This window comes from Anolis carolinensis, unplaced genomic scaffold (assembly GCF_035594765.1).
Source record: "Anolis carolinensis isolate JA03-04 unplaced genomic scaffold, rAnoCar3.1.pri scaffold_8, whole genome shotgun sequence".
In the NCBI taxonomy this organism is placed as follows: Eukaryota; Metazoa; Chordata; class Lepidosauria; order Squamata; family Dactyloidae; genus Anolis; species Anolis carolinensis.
Window position 1 is genome coordinate 27,427,628 of NW_026943819.1, and position 22,470 is coordinate 27,450,097.

At 39.9% G+C, this 22,470-nt stretch overlaps 1 protein-coding gene across 3 annotated transcripts in view; it reads right to left on the minus strand.

Annotated features, from left to right (window-relative positions):
* pou2f3 (POU class 2 homeobox 3) overlaps positions 1-22,470 on the minus strand; it is a 112,972-nt gene that overhangs the window by 86,345 nt on the left and 4,157 nt on the right. For 2 of the 3 annotated variants that reach the window (XM_062961164.1, XM_062961163.1), the window contains exon 1: positions 8,566-9,493. In XM_062961164.1, the coding sequence (XP_062817234.1) occupies positions 8,566-8,725 (160 nt within the window). In that variant the 5' untranslated portion in view covers positions 8,726-9,493. Of the gene's footprint in view, positions 1-8,565; positions 9,494-22,470 lie in introns of those variants that run through there. The other variant, XM_062961165.1, reaches the window with a different exon arrangement.

The window sequence follows — 22,470 nt, forward strand, 5'->3', positions numbered from 1 at the left end:
CCATCCTGTATTCCTTAGGCTTGGGATGTGGGACCTATTGTTCTCCTCCTGTTCATGTGCCATTGGGCACAAAAGAGCTGGTGGCCATTGCTCATCACCTGGAGTGACATTGGGCACAAGGGAGATTGGAGATGAAAAGGAGGAAAGGAGCTGTAGTGTTCAACTAGGATTTGGAGGGCCCATACCAGCAGAAAGCAGTCAATAAATAAAATGCATGCCAATAGCAGGTCCTCCATTCTTCTGTCCCTCTCCCATGTTGCTTTGGTGACCTGGCTGATATCACTCCTAGAGATGTGCACGGTATTTGTTTCATCTGTTTCATTCACCTATTCGTTTAGTATCGTCTATCCGGATGCACGAAACGAAAGATGCCATTTTCGGACGAAACAAAAAGCGACACGAAAGAGAAATCTGCACAGTGACGTGCTTGCTTTCATTTTCCTTTCATTTCGAGCCACGTAACAATAAGCAGGGATGCTTTGCTTTCCCATGACATCTGATGTGTGCCAATTGGTGTTAATAATGCCGGATCAATGTTTCCCAAAGAACGGGAAATATAATGTTGGTGGACAGGAAAAGAGATGGAAAGATGGGCTTAAAGTCAACTTTAAAAACTGTGGCATAGACATAACTGGAAAGCCCTGGCCCTTGAATGTTCTAACTGGAGGTCAGCTGTGACTTCAAAGAGGCACAAATGGAGGGTGAAAGGGAAAAATGTGCCAAGAGAAAGGAGCATCAAGCCAACCCTACCAGGACCACCTTCCACTTGGAAACCAATGTCCTCACTATGGAAGAACATGCGGATCAAGAATAGGTCTCCACAGCTACCTATGCATCCACCGCCAAGACACTACACTTGGAGGACCATCATACTCAGGCAAGGGATTGCTTAAGTAAGGAAGTAAGTCAATAAGTCTTGACTCATAAGAGCCTGAAGACTTGGCTCTTCCAGGAGGCTTTTGGTGACTGATCTCTGTATCATTGACCAGCTGTCCATTTCAGTGAATGCCTTTCCCAGTATTATAATAGCACTTTATAGCTATTACAGCTGAATAACCTCCTCCCCTGATGATATGATTTATTTGTACTCTTAGCACTTTGGCCTAGATTCTTTGAACTTTATCCATGATTTTAACATTTTATCTTGTGTGTGGTTTTTATCACTTGTTTTTATGGTTTGATTATTGGTTTCATTGGTTTCTTGTTTTGTTTTTATTGTTTTATTCGGGCTTGGCCCCATGTAAGCCGCCCCGAGTCCCTTCGGGGAGATGGGGTGGGGTATAAGAATAAAATTATTATTATTATTATTATTATTAATAAGTCAGTACAGGTAGTCCCCACATGACAAATATCCAATTTAGAAATGACTGAATGGGAGTGAGACCACAGGAAGTGAGAGAAATGTCCCCCTCAGAAGGGAAATCCACTCCTGAACAGAGTTCTCACAGAGAAAAGGAGTCTGTTCCAACTTACATACAAATTCAACTTCAGAACAAATGTACAGAACCTATATTGTTCATAACTTCTAATTCCCAAAACTGTAATCCTCCAAGTGTTTTGGAATTTGGTCCTCAGAATCGTTGCCCATTGGACTAGGAGTTGAAGTCCAAAACACCTGGAGGACCAGAGCTTGATGATTGTTGTTCCAAGCGACGGGAAAAGTGCCAATCGAAACAGGTCTGGAAGGAAACAGCGGCATGCTAAGGCTCATCAGAACACAGATTTTTGGACTAATTTCACAGCCTGTTGGATTGCGGCAACCTCTACCCCTCCAGCCCAAAGCCCGGCAAATTGGCACGGGAAATTGGCACTCCTTTGGCTCTCTTTCCATGTATTGAAATAATGCTGGACGCGGCTCGCTTTTCAAGAAATACTTGGCGCCCGTTCAAGAGCGTGTCCAGGGCATCACATTTAATTAAAATGGGGCTCCTGGATCGATGCGATGATGTCAGCACAAAAGGCATGCTTGAAACAACCTCGGCCTCATGGTTAGGTAACCCGCAGTTTCACATACAAGCAGAGGCACCAGGTAGGGATGTGAGAGCCCTTGGCTGGTTCCACACTGTAGAATTAACACAGTTTGGCACCACTTGAACTGACATGGCTCCATGGTGTGGAATCCTGGGAGTTGTAGTTGATGGAGTTGTGGTTGAGAATGCTCAACTACAACTCCAAGGATTCCATGGTGGTTCAAGTTATTCTGGGACCCTAAGCTGAGCCTGGGAGAGGAGTGCTTCCCTATTACATCTGATGTGTACCAATGGGTTTTAATAATAATATTAATATTAATATTAATATCAATAACAATAGTTATTCTGGGACTCCAAGCTGAGTCTGGGAGAGGAGTGCTTCCCCATTACATCTGATGTGGACTAATGGGTGTTGATAATAGTATTAATATTAATAACAGTAGCTATTCTGGGACCCTAAGCTGAGTCTGGGAGAGGAGTGCTTTCCTATTACATCTGATGTGTACCAATGGGTGTTAATATTAATATTAATATTAATACCAATAGTTGATCTGGGACCCTAAGCTGAGTCTGGGAGAGGAGTGCTTCCCTATTACATCTGATGTGTACCAATGGGTGTTAATATTAATATTAATATTAATAACAATAGTTGATCTGGGACCCTAAGCTGAGTCTGGGAGAGGAGTGCTTTCCTATTACATCTGATGTGTACCAATGGGTGTTAATATTAATATTAATATTAATAACAATAGTTGATCTGGGACCCTAAGCTGAGCCTGGGAGAGGAGTGCTTCCCTATTACATCTGATGTGTACCAATGGGTGTTAATATTAATATTAATATTAATACCAATAGTTGATCTGGGACCCTAAGCTGAGTCTGGGAGAGGAGTGCTTCCCTATTACATCTGATGTGTACCAATGGGTGTTAATATTAATATTAATATTAATAACAATAGTTGATCTGGGACCCTAAGCTTAGTCTGGGAGAGGAGTGCTTCCCTATTACATCTAATGTGTACCAATGGGTGTTAATAATATTATTATAAATATTAATAACAATATTTTTTCTGGGACCCTAAGTTTCCACATGACAGATGATGTATGCCAATGGGTGTTAATAATAATAATAATAATATTAATAATAACAATAGTATTCGGGGGGGGGGGGGAGCCTCGGAAGCCCTCCAATTGCAGCCAATGGTTTGAAAATATTCTTTTTTTTTTTTCATAAGCTAGACAAAAATTCTGTTCGTATTGGCACCCTATTTTTGTTAGCGGGAACAAATACAGAAATGAGACAAAATGAATGAAACTACACAAAATGAACAGCAATTCCATACAAAAGCACAACACTAATAGCATTATACAACAACTGTGAAAGGGAGCAACTACACTGCAGAATTAGTGCACTTGAACTGTCATGGAATCCTGGGAGTTGTAGTTTGACAAGGTTGATGGAGTTGTAGTTCAGAATGCTCAACTACAACTCCAGGGATTCCATGGTGGTTCAAGTGGCGTCAAACTGCATTCGTTCTACTGTCGATCTTTTCTCCATTTTGAAATCCTAATTATTGTATGAGAGCAGGTCTTGGAGTTATTTCAACTGATAAGGTTAGTGCATGCAAAGGCAGCAGGCTCAAGAAGGCTGTGGCACGGAGCCATCCTTTTATGGCTCCAATGAACCTCTTCAGTTTCCATAACCCTTGGCCATTGGCCATGCTGGCTGAGGCATACGGAAAATCCATCCAAAACATTTGAAAAGCCCCAGGTTGCCTATCTGTGCTCCATGGCAACTAGGGAACCAACCACACATACACTAAACACAATAACACCTTGCTCATCTTGTTGGCACCTCCTGTTTGCCAAGGTCCCAATGACCTACATTGCAAAGACGGTGAAGGCAACTCCGAGCGAGGACAGCCGTTTCCATTTGCATTGCCTTCATTAGTACCTTGCAGAGGTTAGTCATTGCCTATTGTCCAAGACAGCTGGGATTACAGGAGTTGTAGTCCCCAAGTACACAATTTATCTCATCAATATCTATATATATAAAAGGGTAATGAAATTTCGGCCTAGGACAAAACAACAAAACTACACATCCCAGAAACACTAAACTTGGCAGCACAACCCCTCATCCATGCCTCTACGTTCATACAACAAAAAGAAAAGAAAAATAAAGTCCTAATTAGAGGGAGAGGAATCATTGTTTTTATCCAATTGCTGCCAGTTAGAAAGCTAAGCTCCACCCACTTGGTCTCCTACCAACCCACTCAGCCCAGGGGACAGGCAGAGTTAGGCCTCACTTAGGCCACTTCCACACTGCCTATAAAATACAGATTACAGTAGAGTCTCACTTATCCAACACTCGCTTATCCAACGTTCTGGATTATCCAACACATTTTTGTAGTCAATGTTTTCAATATATCGTGATATTTTGGTGCTAAATTCATAAATACAGTAATTACTACATAGCATTATTTTGTATTGAACTATTTTTTCTCTCAAATTCGTTGTAAAACATGATGTTTTGGTGATTAATTTGTAAAATCATAACCTAATTTGATGTTCAATAGGCTTTTCCTTAACCCCTCCTTATTATCCAACATATTCGCTTATCCAACATTCTGCCAGCCCGTTTATGTTGGATAAGTGAGACTCTACTGTATCTGATTTTAACTAGATTATATGGCAGTGTAGACTCAAGGCCCTTCCACACAGCTATATAACCCATTTATAATGGACTTAATGTCAGGGGAAAACCTTTACCCTTGACCTTAACTACCACCAATTCCTCAAGACTTTATTTCCCATACCACCAGACTTCGCCACAGCAACGCGTGGCCGGGCACAGCTAGTACATCTATAACTAAACCTTAATCTATATCACAAACATATAGATATAAATCAGTTTTTCAAAGAGCCGTTCCTGCTTCCGTTTTGAATCCACTGTATCCAGAAAGTTATTTACTTCTGCTTGTTGATACATTAATAAACAACTATCCCAAGTGTTCATATCTCCAAACCTGTACATAAAATATGTCCCTCTCCTTCGGGTATATTTATTAGATTCCTATTTTACTATCTATGCATTTTATCTCATCATTGCACTCTTGCATAGATGTTCCAGTTCTTCCACCTATGTAGACGACAGAATTGTATTTGGTGGTTGACTGATATTATCAACTGTTATAATACTTTTGTTTTATATTGTATTTTGTTTTTATCTTGTTATATTGTGAATTGTAAGCCACCCCGAGTCCTCTTGAAGAGATGGTGGCGGGGTATAAATAAAGTATTATTATTATTATTATTATTATTATTATTATTATTATTATTATTATTATTACAGTAGAATCTCACTTATCCAACATTCGCTTATCCAATGTTCTGGATTATTATTAGTAGTCAGTGTTTTTGTAGTCAGTGTTTTCAATACATTGTGATATTTTGGTGCTAAATTTGTAAATACAGTAATTACTACATAGCATTACTGCGTATTGAACTACTTTTTCTGTCAAATTTGTTGTATAACATGATGTTTTGGTGCTTAATTTGTAAAAGCATAAGCTAATTTGATGTTTAATAGGCTTTTCCTTAATCCCTCCTTATTATCCAATATATTCGCTTATCCAAGGTTCTGCCGGCCCGTTTATCTTGGATAAGTGAGACTCTACTGTATTTATTAGGTCCCTATTTTATTATCTATGCATTTTATCTCATCATTGTACCCCTGAATTTAGAATGCTGGTGTAAATGTTTTGTGATACCTCACAACTTCTGAGGATGCCTGCCATAGATGTGGGTGAAACATCAGGAGAGAATACTTCTGGAACATGGCCATACAGCCCGGAAAACACACAACAACCTTGTGATCCCGGCTATGAAAGCCTTCGACAACACGTTTTGTGATATTTTAAGGACTGCTCCACTCTTGTAATGAAAATACACTATCCAAAAAAGAAGCAAAACAATTTCTTGGAGATGCAATACAAATGACAGAGATAGACGAGATTCCAAAGCCGATGTTACTTATTGAGTTCTAGATGTTCAAAGATGGAACCTATGAGCAAAAAAAACATGTACAGTAGAGTCTCACTTATCCAACATAAACGGCAGAACATTGGATAAGCAAAAATCTTGAATAATAAGGAGGGATTAAGGAAAAGACTATTAAACATCAAATTAGGTTATGATTTTACAAATTAAACACCAAAACATCATACTTTACAACAAATGGATAGAAAAAGCAGTTCAGTACACAATAACGTTATGTAATAATTACTGTAATTATGAATTTATCACCAAAATTTTGCAATTTACTGAAAAATTGACTACAAAAACATCTATATATATAAAAGAGTGATGGAATCAGGGCACCGGACAAAACAACAAAACTACAGGCCCCCCCAACCTCGAAATCTGACAACACAACCCATCATCCACGGCTCTAGGTTGATACAACAAAAAGAAAAGAAAAATAAAGTCCTAATTAGAGGGAGAGGAATAATTGTTTTTATCCAATTGCTGCCACTTAGAAGGCTAAGCTCCGCCCACTTGGTCTCCTAGCAACCTACTCAGCCCAGGGGACAGGCAGATTTAGGCCTCTTCCACAGATTATCAGATTTGAACTGGATTATATGGCAGTGTAGACTCAAGGCCCTTCCACACAGCTATATAACCCATTTAGAATCTTATATTATCTGCTTTGAATTGGATTATCTTGACTCCACGCTACCATATAATCCACTTCAGTGTGCATTTTATACAGCTGTGAAGAAGGGGCCTCATATAATCCAGTTCTGAGCAGATAATATAAGATTATCAATATACAGTACAGTCTCACCATACTTCGCCACAGCAACGCATGGCCGGGCACAGCTAGTTGACTACTAAAAGGCAAACTGCATTGGATAATCCAGAACCTTGGATAAACCGAGCTTGGATAAGCGAGATTCTACGGTATTCATCTTTTCTGTGGGAAACATCCCTGCGATGAACTCCACTTTGAGTTCTTCTCCCCGGGTCGTCTTTTCATGATCTTAACGAGGGACTAATTGTAACCTAATTAACACATTAAGACTCTCAGGATGGAGCTCTACTTTGTCTGGATTCTTTATAATTAAAAAAGGAAACCCTGGAGACAGGAAAACCGCCTTGAAGTCAATCTTGCAGGGATTACTTTGGGGATATATTAAGTGAAAAAGCAGAGAGAAGAAGTCCTACCTTGGGCACTGTGCTTATTTCCTTTTCATGGGAAGAGCTGTTATTTTATATGATGTAATTAAAATATTATTTTTTTCTTATTTCATTAGGGGCAGCTTAATGAATCTAAGAGAACTTTGAAATAAAATACGCACATATAAGTGGTATACGTGTGTATACACCTTCAAGTCGCCTATCTATTAATGGTGACCCCATGAAAGTCATAGGTTTTCTTATGCAAGGAAGATTCAGAGATGGTTTTGCCATCTCTTTCCTCTAACTGTGGTTGGTTAAACCCTTGTGCTGGCTGAACTGCTGACCTGAAGGTTGGGTTCAAATTTGTGAGGTGGGGTGAGCTCCCATCTGTCAGCTCTAGTTTGCAGAGACATGAGAGAAGCCTCCCAGCAGGATGGTACCACATCCCGGTGTCCCATGGGCAACGTCTTTGTAGACAGCCAATTCTCTCATACCAGAAGCGACTTGCAGTATGTTATTGGGGTGAGCTCCCATCTGTCAGCTCTAGCTTGCGGGAACATGCAGGAAGCCTCCCAACAGGATGGTAACATATCCTGGCATCCCATGGGCAACGTCTTTGTAGACAGTCAATTCTCTCACAGCGGAAGACACTTGCAATATGTTATTAGGGTGAGCTCCCATCTGTCAGCTCTAGCTTGTGGGAACATAAGGGAAACTTCCCAGCAGGATGGTAACACATCCGGGCGTCCCCTAGGCAACGTCTCTATAGACAGCCAATTCTCTCAAACCAGAAGCGACTTGCAGTATGTTATTAGGGTGAGCTCCCATCTGTCAGCTCTAGCTTACGGGAACATGAGGGAAGCCTCCCAGAAGGGTGGTAACACATCCGGGCATCCCCTGGGCAACGTCTCTATAGACAGCCAATTTTCTCACACCAGTATGTTCTCAAGTTGCTTCTGAGACGATTAAAAAAAATCACCTGGGATTCATTGGCAGTCTCCCATCCAAATATGAACCAAGGGTGAACCTGCTTAGCATCAAAAATCAGAAAGGATCTGGTTCCTTTACATACATGGATCAGATAGATGGTTTTGAAGGTGAAGCATTTTTGTAAAAATATAGACGTAATCACACATTCAGTTTCACACCACTTTTGTCAAAGGTACAGCTTTCAAACTGAAACATCAAATCTGAGCGCCGTGATCCAAACTTTTTGTTCTGAATCCAGCATTCAGACCGGTCTCTCAACCTGATTCTCTGGACCCCAGATTTGGATACAAAGTCAAAGCGACAAATAATGCAAGATGCAAGCTTTCGGATAATACCCATATCATTAAACGTGTTGTCTCTGAGATGGAACCAAAGCCAGGATAGAAGGAATGGAAATCAATAAATAAGAAAATAATGCCTCTCACCTGCTTCTAGGTGGCTGCCTTCGTGCCGTGTGTCTGTGGAATCGGCCACATTCTCGCTCATCTTGATATCTGGAAAAATACAAGGCCAGCCAATTTTAATAGCAGGGTACGATCCCCAGGCTTTGTGTCGTCCACTCAGCAGCCTCAATGAGCATGTCATTATAAAAATATGTCATCATCAGACTTTCAAATCCCCAATCCCTACATATGTGGCCTCTGGAATATTCATAAGCCTAATATTCCCTCCCTCGTCCTGTTGCTCCTTGCTCTCCCACCCTTTTCCCATTCATCCTTGAGCCTCCGTCAGATTGCGGTTCAATGGCAGGTGGATTGCAAAGGGTAGGGTGACCATCATACCGGTAGGACTTCCCTAGTTGGAGAAACTTAGGACACAAAGACAGTGTGGGTCTTTGATCCTAATAATCCTAGCAATCTCCTACATTTCCTGGGAGACTACAGTTTCCAATGTCGAAGAGATAAACAAACACTATAAAGGTTCAAAACATAAAAAGAAATGTGTATATTAGAGCATCTTGCAAAGGCCACAGAAATAGTCAGGCCTCTCTGAGTATAGAGCTATCTTCCTTCTATGTAAAAAGGATAAGCGAATACTATAAAGTTTCAAAACATAAGTTGCAATTTATGTAATTCAGAGCACCATATACATACAATATTACCTGAGAGTTAACAACAATAATGAAAATAATAAATACAGTCAACTGTTATAATCCACAGTAATATCTTCCAGACTGTAATGTTTAAAGGAAACTGTAATTATCAAGGCTTAAATGTGAACTAAAGTCAAAACATATCAAGTAGTCTCCACTATTTAAACATCAATTGAATTTGGCAACCAAAATAATATAAACACATTCAACCTTTGCAAAATAATATTGGTTAATATATCTTTTAAGACTTCACAGGTATTGAAAAGCTTGTTCCAAAAAATACCTTGACCAAAAGTTCTTTTGATTCTTTAAGATCCTGTAAGATCCTGTGTTGATGACATCAAATGTATAGCATATCTCTTGAAATTACAGTCTATTGGAAGTAAGTTCAGTTTCTCAAGAGTAAGATCCCAAGTCTGGGGAACAAACTATGTATGAATGTTGATTCTGAGTAGTTGTCAACAAGAGCCCCAGCTAGGAGAACACAATGCTGTTTCTAAGTAGCTGGCTGTAGATTGCAATAATCCGTTTACTACTGGTTCCCAGGTTTACTCCAGTTTCGGTTGACCTTCTTCTGGTAAGCAGCAATGGATAAGCAGCAAATAGTTTTCAATTTGTATGTTGTTGGCTCTGCTTCAGTATATAGATTCGCAGTGTCAGTTTGCTGAAATGTGGTTTCTATGACGCGAGCCACTACAGTTTCCAGCATCCCCATTGGTATGGGAGTTTCTTTGAGTCCAAGAGTGCATCTACACTGGAGAATCAATGCAATTTAATATCACTTGAACTGTCATGGCTATGGTATCCTAGGAGTTTTTTGTTTTGTCAAAGGCTTTCATGGCTGGGATCACGGGGTTGTTGTATGTTTTCCGGACTGTATGGCAATAACTATTGTTATTAATATTAATATTATTATTAACGCCCATTGGTACACGTCAGATGTCATGGGGAAGCTGACCTCTCTCAGACTCAGCTTAGGGTCCCAGAAAAAAAATGTTATTATGTAATATCAATATTATTAACACCCATCGGCACACATCAGATAGAATTATTTATTTATTTATTTATTTATTTATTTATTTACAGTATTTATATTCCGCCCTTCTCACCCCGAAGGGGACTCAGGGCGGATCACATTATAACACACATAGGGCAAACATTCAATGCCCATAAACACATCAAACAGAGACTGAGAGACACACGCAGAGGCAAGTTAACGTTCTTCTGAGGGGATGTTCGATTCTGGCCACAGGGGGGAGCAGCTGCTTCATCATCCACACTGACGGCACTTCCTCATTCCAGGTCGTAAATTAGTTATTCTTGCCTCCCCACTTTTATTAGTGGTACCTTATCTCCTACTTGATAGATGCAACTATCTTTCGGGTTGCTAGGTCAGCAACGAGCAGGGGCTATTTTTTATTTTTAATTGACGGGTGCTCACCCCGCCACGGGCTGGCCTCGAACTCATGACCTCATGGTCAGAGTGATTTAAGGCAGCTGCTCAACAGCTGCGCCACAGCCCGGAATGGGGAAGCACTCCTCTCCCAGGCTCAGCTTAGGGTCCCAAAATAACTGTTGTTGTTGTTGTTGTTGTTATTATTATTATTAGTATTATTATTAGCACCCATTGGTACACATCAGATGTAATGGGGAAGCAGCCCTCTCCCAGGCTCAGCTTAGGGTCCCAGAATAACTATTGTTGTTGTTGTTGTTGTTGTTATTATTATTATTATTATTAGCACCCATTGGTACACATCAGATGTAATGGGGAAGCAGCCCTCTCCCAGGCTCAGCTTAGGGTCCCAGAATAACTATTATTGTTGTTGTTGTTGTTGTTGTTGTTGTTGTTGTTGTTGTTGTTATTATTATTATTATTAGCACCCATTGGTACACATCAGATGTAATGGGGAAGCAGCCCTCTCCCGGGCTCAGCTTAGGGTCCCAGAATAACTATTGTTGTTGTTGTTTATTATTATTATTATTATTATTATTATTATTATTATTATTATTAGCATCCATTGGTACACATCAGATGTAATGGGGAAGTAGCCCTCTCCCAGACTCAGCTTTGGGTCCAAAATAACTGTTGTTGTTGTTGTTGTTGTTGTTGTTGTTGTTGTTATTATTATTATTATTATTATTATTATTATTATTAGCACCCATTGGTACACATCAGATGTAATGGGGAAGCAGCCCTCTCCCAGGCTCAGCTTTGAGTCCAAAATAACTATTGTTGTTGTTGTTGTTTTTTATTATTATTATTATTATTATTATTATTATTATTATTAGTATTATTATTAGCACCCATTGGTACACATCAGATGTAATGGGGAAGCAGCCCTCTCCCAGACTCAGCTTAGGGTCCCAGAATAACTACTGTCATCATTTGTTTTGTGTAGACGAACGGTTGAAATAAAATGAAATAGCATGAAGGAAACGAAGGAAAATTTCGCGCACATCTCTAAATGCTATGTAATCCTGGGAGTTGTAGTGTGCTCCAGCTACTGGAATTAAATTTAGAATGCCTCCTGCTTAAAAAGGAGACATTCAGCAACTTAGCTCCAATTTATGTATCTTGCATAAAGCCAATAGCTGTGGGATTTAATGTAATTTGACAGCATTTGATTCCGACCAAGAAACCCTTTGACAACACAATAATAATAATAATAAATCCTCCACTTTCCTCTCTTAACTAAGATCCAAAAAAATATTCAGTTTGAACCAAAGATTTTCTTCCTCACCATGTTTTTCGCCACAAAGTCACTAGCTGGAGTAACAACAACAACAACAACAACAACAACAACAACATATTTCATTTTGCCTCTGTCTTCTTTTCCTTTCCCAACTTTCTCCTTCATGCATCAATAAAATTAGATATGGATGCTATGTCGTCAACTAACGTTGAATAATATGCCATATTTGGTTGCATTTCGCCTGTTGTTTATTTGGATTATATTTGTGTTGCCAAAGGCTTTCATGTTAATAGCTCCCAACAAAGGATTCCCCCAGGCAGGAAGCAGACAGGCTTTGAAGCTGCAAGGCCATTCAATGCTAATCAAGCAGGCCAATTGCAACATCCAGACTTGCCTCCAACAGACAAGAGTTCCTTCTTCCACCCTGGATATCATTCCATAGATACAGTAGAGTCTCACTTATCCAACATAAACAGGCCGACAGCACGTTGGATAAGCGAATATGTTGGATAATAAGGAGGGATTAAGGAAAAGCCTATTAAACATCAAATTAGGTTATGATTTTACAAATTAAGCATCAAAACATGCTTATACAACAAATTTGACAGAAAAAGTAGTTCAATATGCAGTAATGCTATGTAGTAATTAATGTATTTACGAATTTAGCACCAAAATATCACGATGTATTGAAAACATTGACTACAAAAATGCGTTGGATAATCCAGAACGTTGGATAAGCGAGTGTTGGATCAGTGAGACTCTACTGTATATATATAAACTCCACTTGCCTAGTTTCCAAAAGACCTCACAACCTCTGAGGATGCCTGCCAAAGATGTGGGTGAAACGTCAGGAGAGAATGCTTCTGCAGCATGGCTATACAGCCTGGAAAACTCACAGCAACCCATTGGATTATATTTACCCCGAAAATGGTTGTCTGTTCTGCGGAAATCCTCAGCTTGAAATCTTCGCCGGAATCAGCCAAAAATGAACTATCAATATATATCCCACTATATATCTTCACAGGAACCGATATTTCGAACGATCCGATATTTGAATGATACCCGGCTACCTCGGCAATAAGTGCTTCTAACCCTAGGTAACTTACTTAAAATGAGGGTTTTTTTTTCTCCACTGGAAAAAAATTATTTGCATCACCTTCCACTTTCCGATTCCCTTTTAGAGAGCATGATTTGCATCTGTCCGAGGCAAGCATTGGTGGCAAAGGAAACCTGCTCTGCGCTTGTTTCCTGCGGTTTGGCCAGGTGAGCTTCCCATTAAGGAACCACGGCAAGCAAGAACAACAACAAAAACTTCTATGAAGTATAATTGTTCTTTTGAAGCCGGCAGGAGAGATAATTGACACCGGCTTTAAGTATCACACGCACAACAAGACCACAAAGACTCCAAGGGGATAATGTGGGATAATTCGAGGTTTTAAGCAGCCGGAAGATTGACAAAGCAGCTTTGAAAGAGGCAGGTGAGTTTTGTCTCCGGAATCTACACCTCGAAGATGTTTTGCTCACCCAAAATATAGCATAGGTAGTAAAGGTAAAAGTTTCCAATGATGTTAAGTCCAGTCGTGTCCGATTCTGGGGGTTGGTGCTCATCTCCATTTCTAAGCTGAGGAGCCGGCGTTGTCCGTAGACACCTCCTAGGTCAGTGATGGCCAACCTATGACACGTGTGTCAGCATTGACATGCCTAGCCATTTTTGCTGCCACGCTGCCACATGCAGATTGATTGGATGACTATGTCTTTTGTGGCCAAATTTGGTGTGATTTGGTCCAGTGGTTTTGTTGTTTACTCCATGGGAATTATGCACATTACATACATACATACATACATACATACATATATAAAAGAGTGATGGCATCACGGCGACCCACAAAACAACAAAACTACAGGCCCCCCAACCTCGAAATTTGACAACACAACCCATCATCCACGCCTCTAGGTTGATACAACAAAAAGAAAAGAAAAATAAAGTCCTAATTAGAGGGAGAGGAATAATTGTTTTTATCCAATTGCTGCCAGTTAGAAAGCTAAGCTCCTCCAACTTGGTCTCCTAGCAACCCAATAAAAAATAATAAAAAACACTAAAAATAATTAAAAACACTAAAAAATTAATAAAATAAAATACTATAATAACAGAAATAACTAAAAATAATACAAGAAAATAATAAAATATAATAAATAAAAAATAACCTATAATAAAAATAATTTAAAAATACAAATAACGTCAAATAAAAATTACGCAACAATTTTTAACCAATACCACCAGCACTTTGCCACAGCGACACGTGGCCGGGCACAGCTAGTATGTGTGTGTGTGTGTGTGTGTGTGTGTGTGTGTGTGTGTATATATATATATATATATATATATATATATAAATAATTATTGTAGTATATTATTATATTATTACCATTATATTATTATTATATTATTCATTATTCATGACTACATTGAAACTACAATAGAGAGAAATCAGCGTGGAAATTGCAAGAGGTACTGCAAGATTGTTGTACATGGAAATAATGGTAGTAAATAGTTTTTGATTTATTAAATACAGTTATATATTATAATTATATATTTTTGTTATTTAAACTATACATATTGTGAAATTGTGTTTTTTTTCCTCAAAGTGACACACCACCCAAGTCATGCTAGGTTTTTTGGTGAATTTTGACACACCAAGCGCAAAAGGTTGCCCATCATTGTCCTAGGTCATGGGGCCATTGGCATGGCTGCATGGAACGCCGTTACCTTCCCTCCAGAGCAGTACCTATTGATCTACTCACATTTGCATGTTTTCGAACTGCTAGGTTGGCAGAAGCTGGGGCTAACAGCGGGTGCTCATTCTGCTCCCTGGATTCGAACCTGCGACCTTTCGGTCTGCAAGTTCAGCAGCTCAGCGCTGTGCCACCCAAGCATGGGATTCATAAAAAACAACATCATAATAAACAAAATAGACGGAAAACAACATGGTATAAAACATTACGATTAGGAAATGATTTTGCCAAAATTCCAAGAGCGAGTCACAGTTAGCAACGATAGCCCAGAGGAGGATTTCTGCATTTATGTAAACTTCTATAAAATGGGGTTGCTGTGAGTTTTCCAGGCTGTCTGGCCATGTTCCAAAAGCATTCTCTCCTGACATTTCACCCACATCTATGGCAGGCATCCTCGGAGGTTGTGAGGTTTGTTGGAAATGAGGCAAACTGGCAGTCAGCCTTTAAGGGTGCAAGGCCATTTAATGCTAATCAAGTAACCAATTGAAACATTCACACTTGCCTCAAGCAGACAAGAGTTCTTTCTCCTACCCTGGACACTGCACAGATATATAAACCCCACTTGCCTAGTTTCCAACAGATCTCACAACCTCTGAGGATGTCTGCCATAGATGTAGGTGAAACGTCATGAGAGAATGCTTCTGGAACATGACTATACATCCTGGAAAACTCACAGCAACCCAGTGATTCCAGCCATGAAAGCCTTCGATATCACATCTATAACATGTTTTATATTCCAAATTAACAAGAAGGCAAGTTAAAACACTTTCAAATTTACAAAACCATTTTAGAACTGTTATAGAAAACTACATTATCTAATCAAGTCAACTGCCAAATATATTTCCCTGGCAAGGGTAGTCCATAAATATGCCATAACAAGTCCCTGTCCATGGTGCTTCCGAACACTCACAAGTGGACATGAGTGTGTTGTCAAAGGCTTTCATGGCCGGAATCACTGGGTAGTTGTGAGTTTTCCAGGCTGTATGGCCATGTTCCAGAAGCATTCCCTCCTGACGTTTCACCCACATCTATGGCAAGCATCCTCAGAGGTTGTGAGGTCTGTTGGAAACCCGTTTATGAAACCTGTCCCCGCTGGTTCACCTTTAATTGTTCTGATTTTATCTGCTTGTATTTTAATTTATTGTCCATTATATTATTTTGTGTATCGTTGGATATGAGATTTTGGATGTCTCTGAAATCAGTTCCTTATTTCTATAGATCGTACTACACTTCCCAACCTGTCCCCAATCTATTTAAGGTCTCAGATCCAAGGTGATGTATTTTCGGATGATGCGTGCAGATCCCAGTAGGGTGGCCTTTTGCAGTTGACAGATCGTAATTTTGTCAATGTCTATTGTTTCCAAGTGCCGGCTGAGATCTTTTGACACGGCACCCAGTGTGCCCATTATTATGATTATTATTGTTTATTATTATTATTATTATAAAACTTGGCTACAAATGTATTGTCTCTCCCTGAATCATACAGCAATAACAAAATTAAACCACAGCAAGAAGAAAAGCCATTACAGTCAGTCGTGATGATCGACAGTAGATTTCTACTGGACAAACCCAGTCTGGGATGCAATAAACCAGGAACTTTGGTCCTCCGTTGTTTTTAGACCCTATTTCCCAGACCACTGAGCTTCTGGAAGTTGAAGTTCAACACCCCAGCAGAGTGAAAATGTTGGGAAACTATGCATTAATAGCTGAAAAAGGTGTTATTACAAAAGATTCATTGGATCCGTCGCTTCCAAATAAGGATAGTTGGGAAGTGTGTAAATTTCACAGTTGCATGGACTTGATGGATATGGACAATTTGCACATTTGAATGCTTCACCTGGATGAAACATTTCCATCAGAAAGCCAGCCTTGGGAAGCCCAGGTTGGAGCATACACACAGGGACACCTGGCTCCGAAACAGGGAAGCAAAATGCAGAACGGCAATGGTTGCCAGATACAACCCAATTGGACTGAACATCAAACAGATTATTGACGGTAAGAGGGCCTGTCACGTGCCCATTCCCCAGCCAAATGCCTTGAATCCCTAACACGGTGGAAACACCATTGGCACCAAAGCTATATCCCAAAGGAATGGCAGCCAATTTAGTGTTGGAACAAGAGGAATTTGGAATGGCCTAAAGGTACCAAAGGTAGATGTAAGAAGGCTGCATTCGACCCCCGAGAACCCTCTGAAAGTCACACTCCCATCTTATGATCACCAATGCTCTAAGGAGGGCTATTTAAGTATACTATATATTCGAAGATAAGCCTAGTTTTTCAGCCCCTTTTTTAAGACTGAAAAAGCCCCCCTCAGCTTATACTCAGGTGAAAGTCCTGGTTGGCTTATATTTGGGTCAGCTTATACTCGAGAATATATGGTACATTTGTTATTTTTCTCTATTATTATTGGTATTACAGTAGAGTCTCACTTATCCAAGCTAAATGGGCCGGCAGAAGCTTGGATAAGCAAATCTCTTGGATAAGAAGGAGGAATTAAGGAAAAGCCTATTAAACACCAAATTAGGTTATGATTTTACAAATTAAGCACCAAAGCATCATGTTATACAACAAATTTGACAGAAAAAGTAGTTCAATATGCAGTAATGTTATGTTGTAATTACTGTATTTACGAATTTAGCACCAAAATATCATGATATATTGAAAACATTGACTACAAAAATGGCTTGGCTAATCCAGAGGCTTGGATAAGCGAGACTTGGATAAGTGAGACTCTACTGTATTACATTCATTTTACATTATTATCAACACAACGATGTTGTATGGCACAGCAAACAAGATAGATATGCTGGATTTCGTTTCGCAAAACCACAAGTCGAACACTTCCCAAGTGTCTAGGACTGTGTGATGTATTTTCTGATGATGTGTGCAGATCCCAGTAGGGTGGCCTTTTGCAGTTGGCAGATGGTGATTTTGTCAATGTCTATTGTTTCCAAATGCCGGCTGAGATCTTTTGGCACAGCACCCAGTGTGCCCATCACCACCGGGACCACCTGTACTGGTTTCTGCCAGAGTCTTTGAAGTTCAATCTTGAGGTCCTGAGAGCGGCTGAGTTTTTCCTGTTGTTTTTCATCTATGCGACTGTCACCTGGGATGGCAACATCAATGATCCAAACCTTGTTTGGATTATTATTATTATTATTATTATTATTATTATTATTATTATTATTATTATTACATTTATTATTTCACTGATCTTATTGTTGTCGTTGTTGTTGTTGTTGTATTTATTATTTTACTCTATTTATTATTACATGTATTATTTTCCTGTATTTATTATTATGATTCCATGTATTATTTTACTCTATTGTTATTAAAAGGATACATAAGCACATTGACATTGAAGAAGATGAGAATAATGATTGGATCAGAGTTGGATAGTCTTATTTTAAATTTGAGCTTTATGTAAATATTCAAAAACATTTAACCTACCGATGCCTCAATCAATGTAATTTTCTTGGTATCTATTCTTATTTCTGAAATTTACCACCCTCGGCTTATACTGGAGTCAATGTTTTCCCAGTTTTTTTGTGGTAAAATTAGGTGCCTCGGCTTATATTTGGGTCGGCTTATACTTGAGTATATACGGTATATCTGTGGCCTTCCTTGGACCATTTCAGGCTCAAAAATAACCCACAGAAAGTAACTCAGAAATTGTCCTGGTGGGAAAAAAATACTCTCTCACTTGAGTTTAAAATATCTCCCCATAATATCAAAATACCTCCCAGTCTCAAGAGTGTTGGGAAGCCTTTCAAAGGAAAATTAGGTTTTTAAAATCTGACAAAAAGTATCCTAGGGCTACTTTTTATAGTTGACATTGCTACAGGCTACATATACAGACAACTTAAAACCACCACCATTTGTCAACATCATTATGTTTGTACCCCACCTTTCACCCAGTTTGGGAATCAAGGGGGCTTAGAAATATAATACAAGTGAAAACATACAAAAAGGCGAACATTAAGCTTTTGATTAAGTAATTTAAAACTGTACTTTTAAAGTAATGATAAGATACTATTAGAATTAAAAGCTATTTGACCTGTTCGGTTTAAAACAACGTGGGAAGGGACAGATTTCATCCTCTTTGGACTAAATTTTCAGCAGCTGAGCTAAGATGAAAACTAAGGTGGGAGGAAGAGGGAGAAACTGGGACATTTTAAAAGCAGCTGGGAAAGCGAAACAGCAAAAGAGCAAGTGGGATCATTCCTACCAAACTGGAGGATGCAATAATCAATTCTCATGAAAACACTAACTTAAATACAATACGGAAACATCTTCCAAGGCAATGCCGGTATCTTCAAGAGTTAACACCAATACGGAATGAACGCCAGCCCTCAAAGTCTTGCACAACGAAGCCAGACGAGGCAGTTTCATGACTACACAGAGCAAGTTTCACCCATCGTAACTTTCCCACACATCTTTGCTCCTTCGACGGGACTGCGAAAAGCCTTGCGTCTGAACCAAAATAATCGCAGAGAGCAACTCTTTGAACAAGCGGCTTTTCTCGGTGGGAGGCTGAAACTCAAAAACAGTTTCACTCAGGCCCCTTCTACATAGCTGCATAGAATCCACATTGAACTGGATTATGTGTCAGTGCGGACTCAGGTAATCCAGTTCAAAGCAGATATTGTGAATTATCTACCTTGATATTCTGGGTTATATGGCTGGGTGGAAGGGCGCTCAGTGATAGGAAGTTTTACCATAAAGGAATCCTTTGCAATGTTCTGTTGATCCAATGGCACAAGCAGCATTTTGGTTGCAATTTCACAACTCCTTCTTGCTTCTCCAGCAAAAGGGGAAAATGTACCTGAGAATATCCTCTGGCACAGAGAGAGGAGATGTGTGAACCTAGATCAGGGGTCCCCAAACTACGGCCCGCGGGCCACATGCGGCCCATCAAAGCCATTTATCCGGCCCCCATGGCACAAAGGCAGAAGGGGATTGGACTAAATAGCCCAATGGGTCTCTTCTAACCATTGTTGTTGTTGTTGTTGTTGTTGTTGTTGTTGTTATTATTATTATTATTATTATTATTATTATTATTAACATTGAGGCTGGGTGGCCATCTGTCAGGGATGCTTTGCTTGTGCTTTTGGTGCACAAAGGCAGAAGGGGGTTGGACTAAATGGCCCAAGGCATCACTTCCAAACCTTATTATTATTATTATTATTATTATTATTATTATTATTATTATTATTAACATTGAGGCTGGGTGGCCATCTGTCACGGGTGCTTTGCTTGTGCTTTTGGTGCCCAAAGGCAGAAGGGGGTTGGACTAAATGGCCCAAGGCGTCACTTCCGAACCTTATTATTATTATTATTATTATTATTATTATTATTATTATTATTATTATTAACATTGAGGCTGGGTGGCCATCTGTCAGGGGTGCTTTGCTTGTGCTTTTGGTGCCCAAAGGCAGAAGGGGGTTGGACTAAATGGCCCAAGGTTGTTGTATGTTTTCCGGGCTGTATGGCCGTGTTCTAGAAGTATTCTCTCCTGACGTTTCGCCCACATCTATGGCAGGCATCTTCAGAGGTTGTGAGGTATGGAAAAATGGCCCAAGGCGTCACTTCCAAGCCCCTTTATTATCATCATCATCATCATCATCATCATCATCATTGCTCAGTGGCCAACTATAGTCCAGCTCTCCCACGGTCTGAGGGATCGTGAACTGGCCCCCAGTTTAAAAAGTTTGGGGACCCCTGCCCTTGATGTTACTGGACCACAACTCCCATCATCAACCATTGAGGGCTTTGCTCGCCATGGGTAATGGGAATTATGTGTTTGGGGCCACATTACTAACAGGTTCCATAGTTCCCAAGGTGACGTAGTTGGTTGTGGTTGTAGTGCCACACATCTGGAGGCTTCCCAGTTGCACAAGACTGGCACAGAGGCACGATGACTGCCACCTCCTGATTGACATACATTTGTCTTATCTGCTTAAGATTGGTGGCCATCAGCACATCTTGTGGCGGTGAGTCTCACGGCCTTACTGTACATTGTACAAAGCAGTAGGAAGCATCTCCTTTTATCAAAGAGTTCCCATGGAACTCAAGTAAGAGATCCAGCAGAAATAGGGACAATCTTGTCTGGGAGTAACTATGCTCAATATAACATCCAACTGTCCTTGGATGCATTGTAAGTCAGAAAGATGACTTGAACCATAGCTTGGTTGGCCAAGAGAGTGGCACTTGTTGTGTTGCATTCCATGCTGTAACACACAGCAAGTCTCACTTGTTTACATGCAGCTGTGTGTAACTTTTTTTCCCGTGAAAGACTGGATGCTTCTGAATGAGGCACTCGTTGCACAACCATCCTGCCTTGTTCCGGGAATTTTACAAGGAGCCTGCAGATGTCATCATGGCCTTCCATTTCTAGTTCTCTTGTGTATTGCAATCAAAATGTCCCTAAAGGGAAGAAAATCGGACCATCTATACAATTATAGCATGATGGATTCCGTTTCGACTGTCTGGCTGTGTCCTGGGATTTGTAGTTTGGCATGGTACTAAAGATTGTGCCAAACTGTTATGTCAGACTGTGAAGGGGCCTATGAACGACTGAGGTTCTTTAAGGCAAGGGGGGAATCTTTTTATCCCACCCGCTGCCCCAAATTTGTAAAGATCTAAGAACTAAAACGACTGCCACCAATTTGGGAAGATGCAACCACCAAAGACTCAGGGAGGAGAACTTTTACTTTTACTTCTTTCTTCTTCTATCTTTAGATGGTAGCGTAACTTGGTTTATAATATATGCGACAGAGGCTTAGATGTTGGAAGAACAATAACAAGTTTATTCAGGCACAGAGCTTAGTGGTTACAATGTTGTTTCTCATGTAGAGGTATTCTTATTAACAGTTACAATTCTAGAATAAGATGAATCAACTCTCTAAAGTGTCACTTCTTTTACTTAAAGTAGTTAAAACTTTTTTCTCTGCTACTTTTATACTGCAGCCACCCCAGTGATATGCTATCACACATTCTCTGTGCTTTACCAGGACACAGACTATCTTAAATAAGTCACCAAACTTATTTTAAACTGACTCAAAATGAACAATTGAGTCTCCTTGATCCCATCAACCTAGGATCAATCTTCCCTGTGCCTCATCAGAGCACAGACTGACCCTCTTTTTTAAAACTCTGCACTTCTTCAACTAAACGGCAGTTGGCTCCGCCTACTTCTCCATGGCAACCAACCTCTGAGTGCTGAGATGCAATAACTGTAATACCTACCCTTTTAAAACATAAACACACAATTAAACATAACATCTGTATATCAAAATTTGTACTTCATTACACAGACTGTTATTGTCGTGTGCCTTCAAGTCATTGCCAACTTATGGTGACATTAAATGTTTTCCAGGGATGACAGTATGTGACTCATTGAAGATTATCCAGTTGGTTTTCATGGCCAAGTGGGGATTTGAACCCTGGTCTCCAGAGTTGTAATAATAATAATAATTTTATTTTTGTATGCCGCCTAACACTGCCTCTCTTCTATCCTTGCAAAATGCGAAAATATGCCTGCCTCCTTTCAATTCATATCATGCTGCTGAACTTCGGTCCTTCAGGACTGAAATAAATTAGCTGCCTATTCTTTCAAATGTGCCAAGACAGAGCCTCATAGCCATCCCACACAAAAGGCACCAGATAGATACATCCATGTACGCACCAACGGAATATTTGAAATCTTTCCTTGGGTAGCAAAATATCTGTAAGCGCAGGAAAATAAATTGATG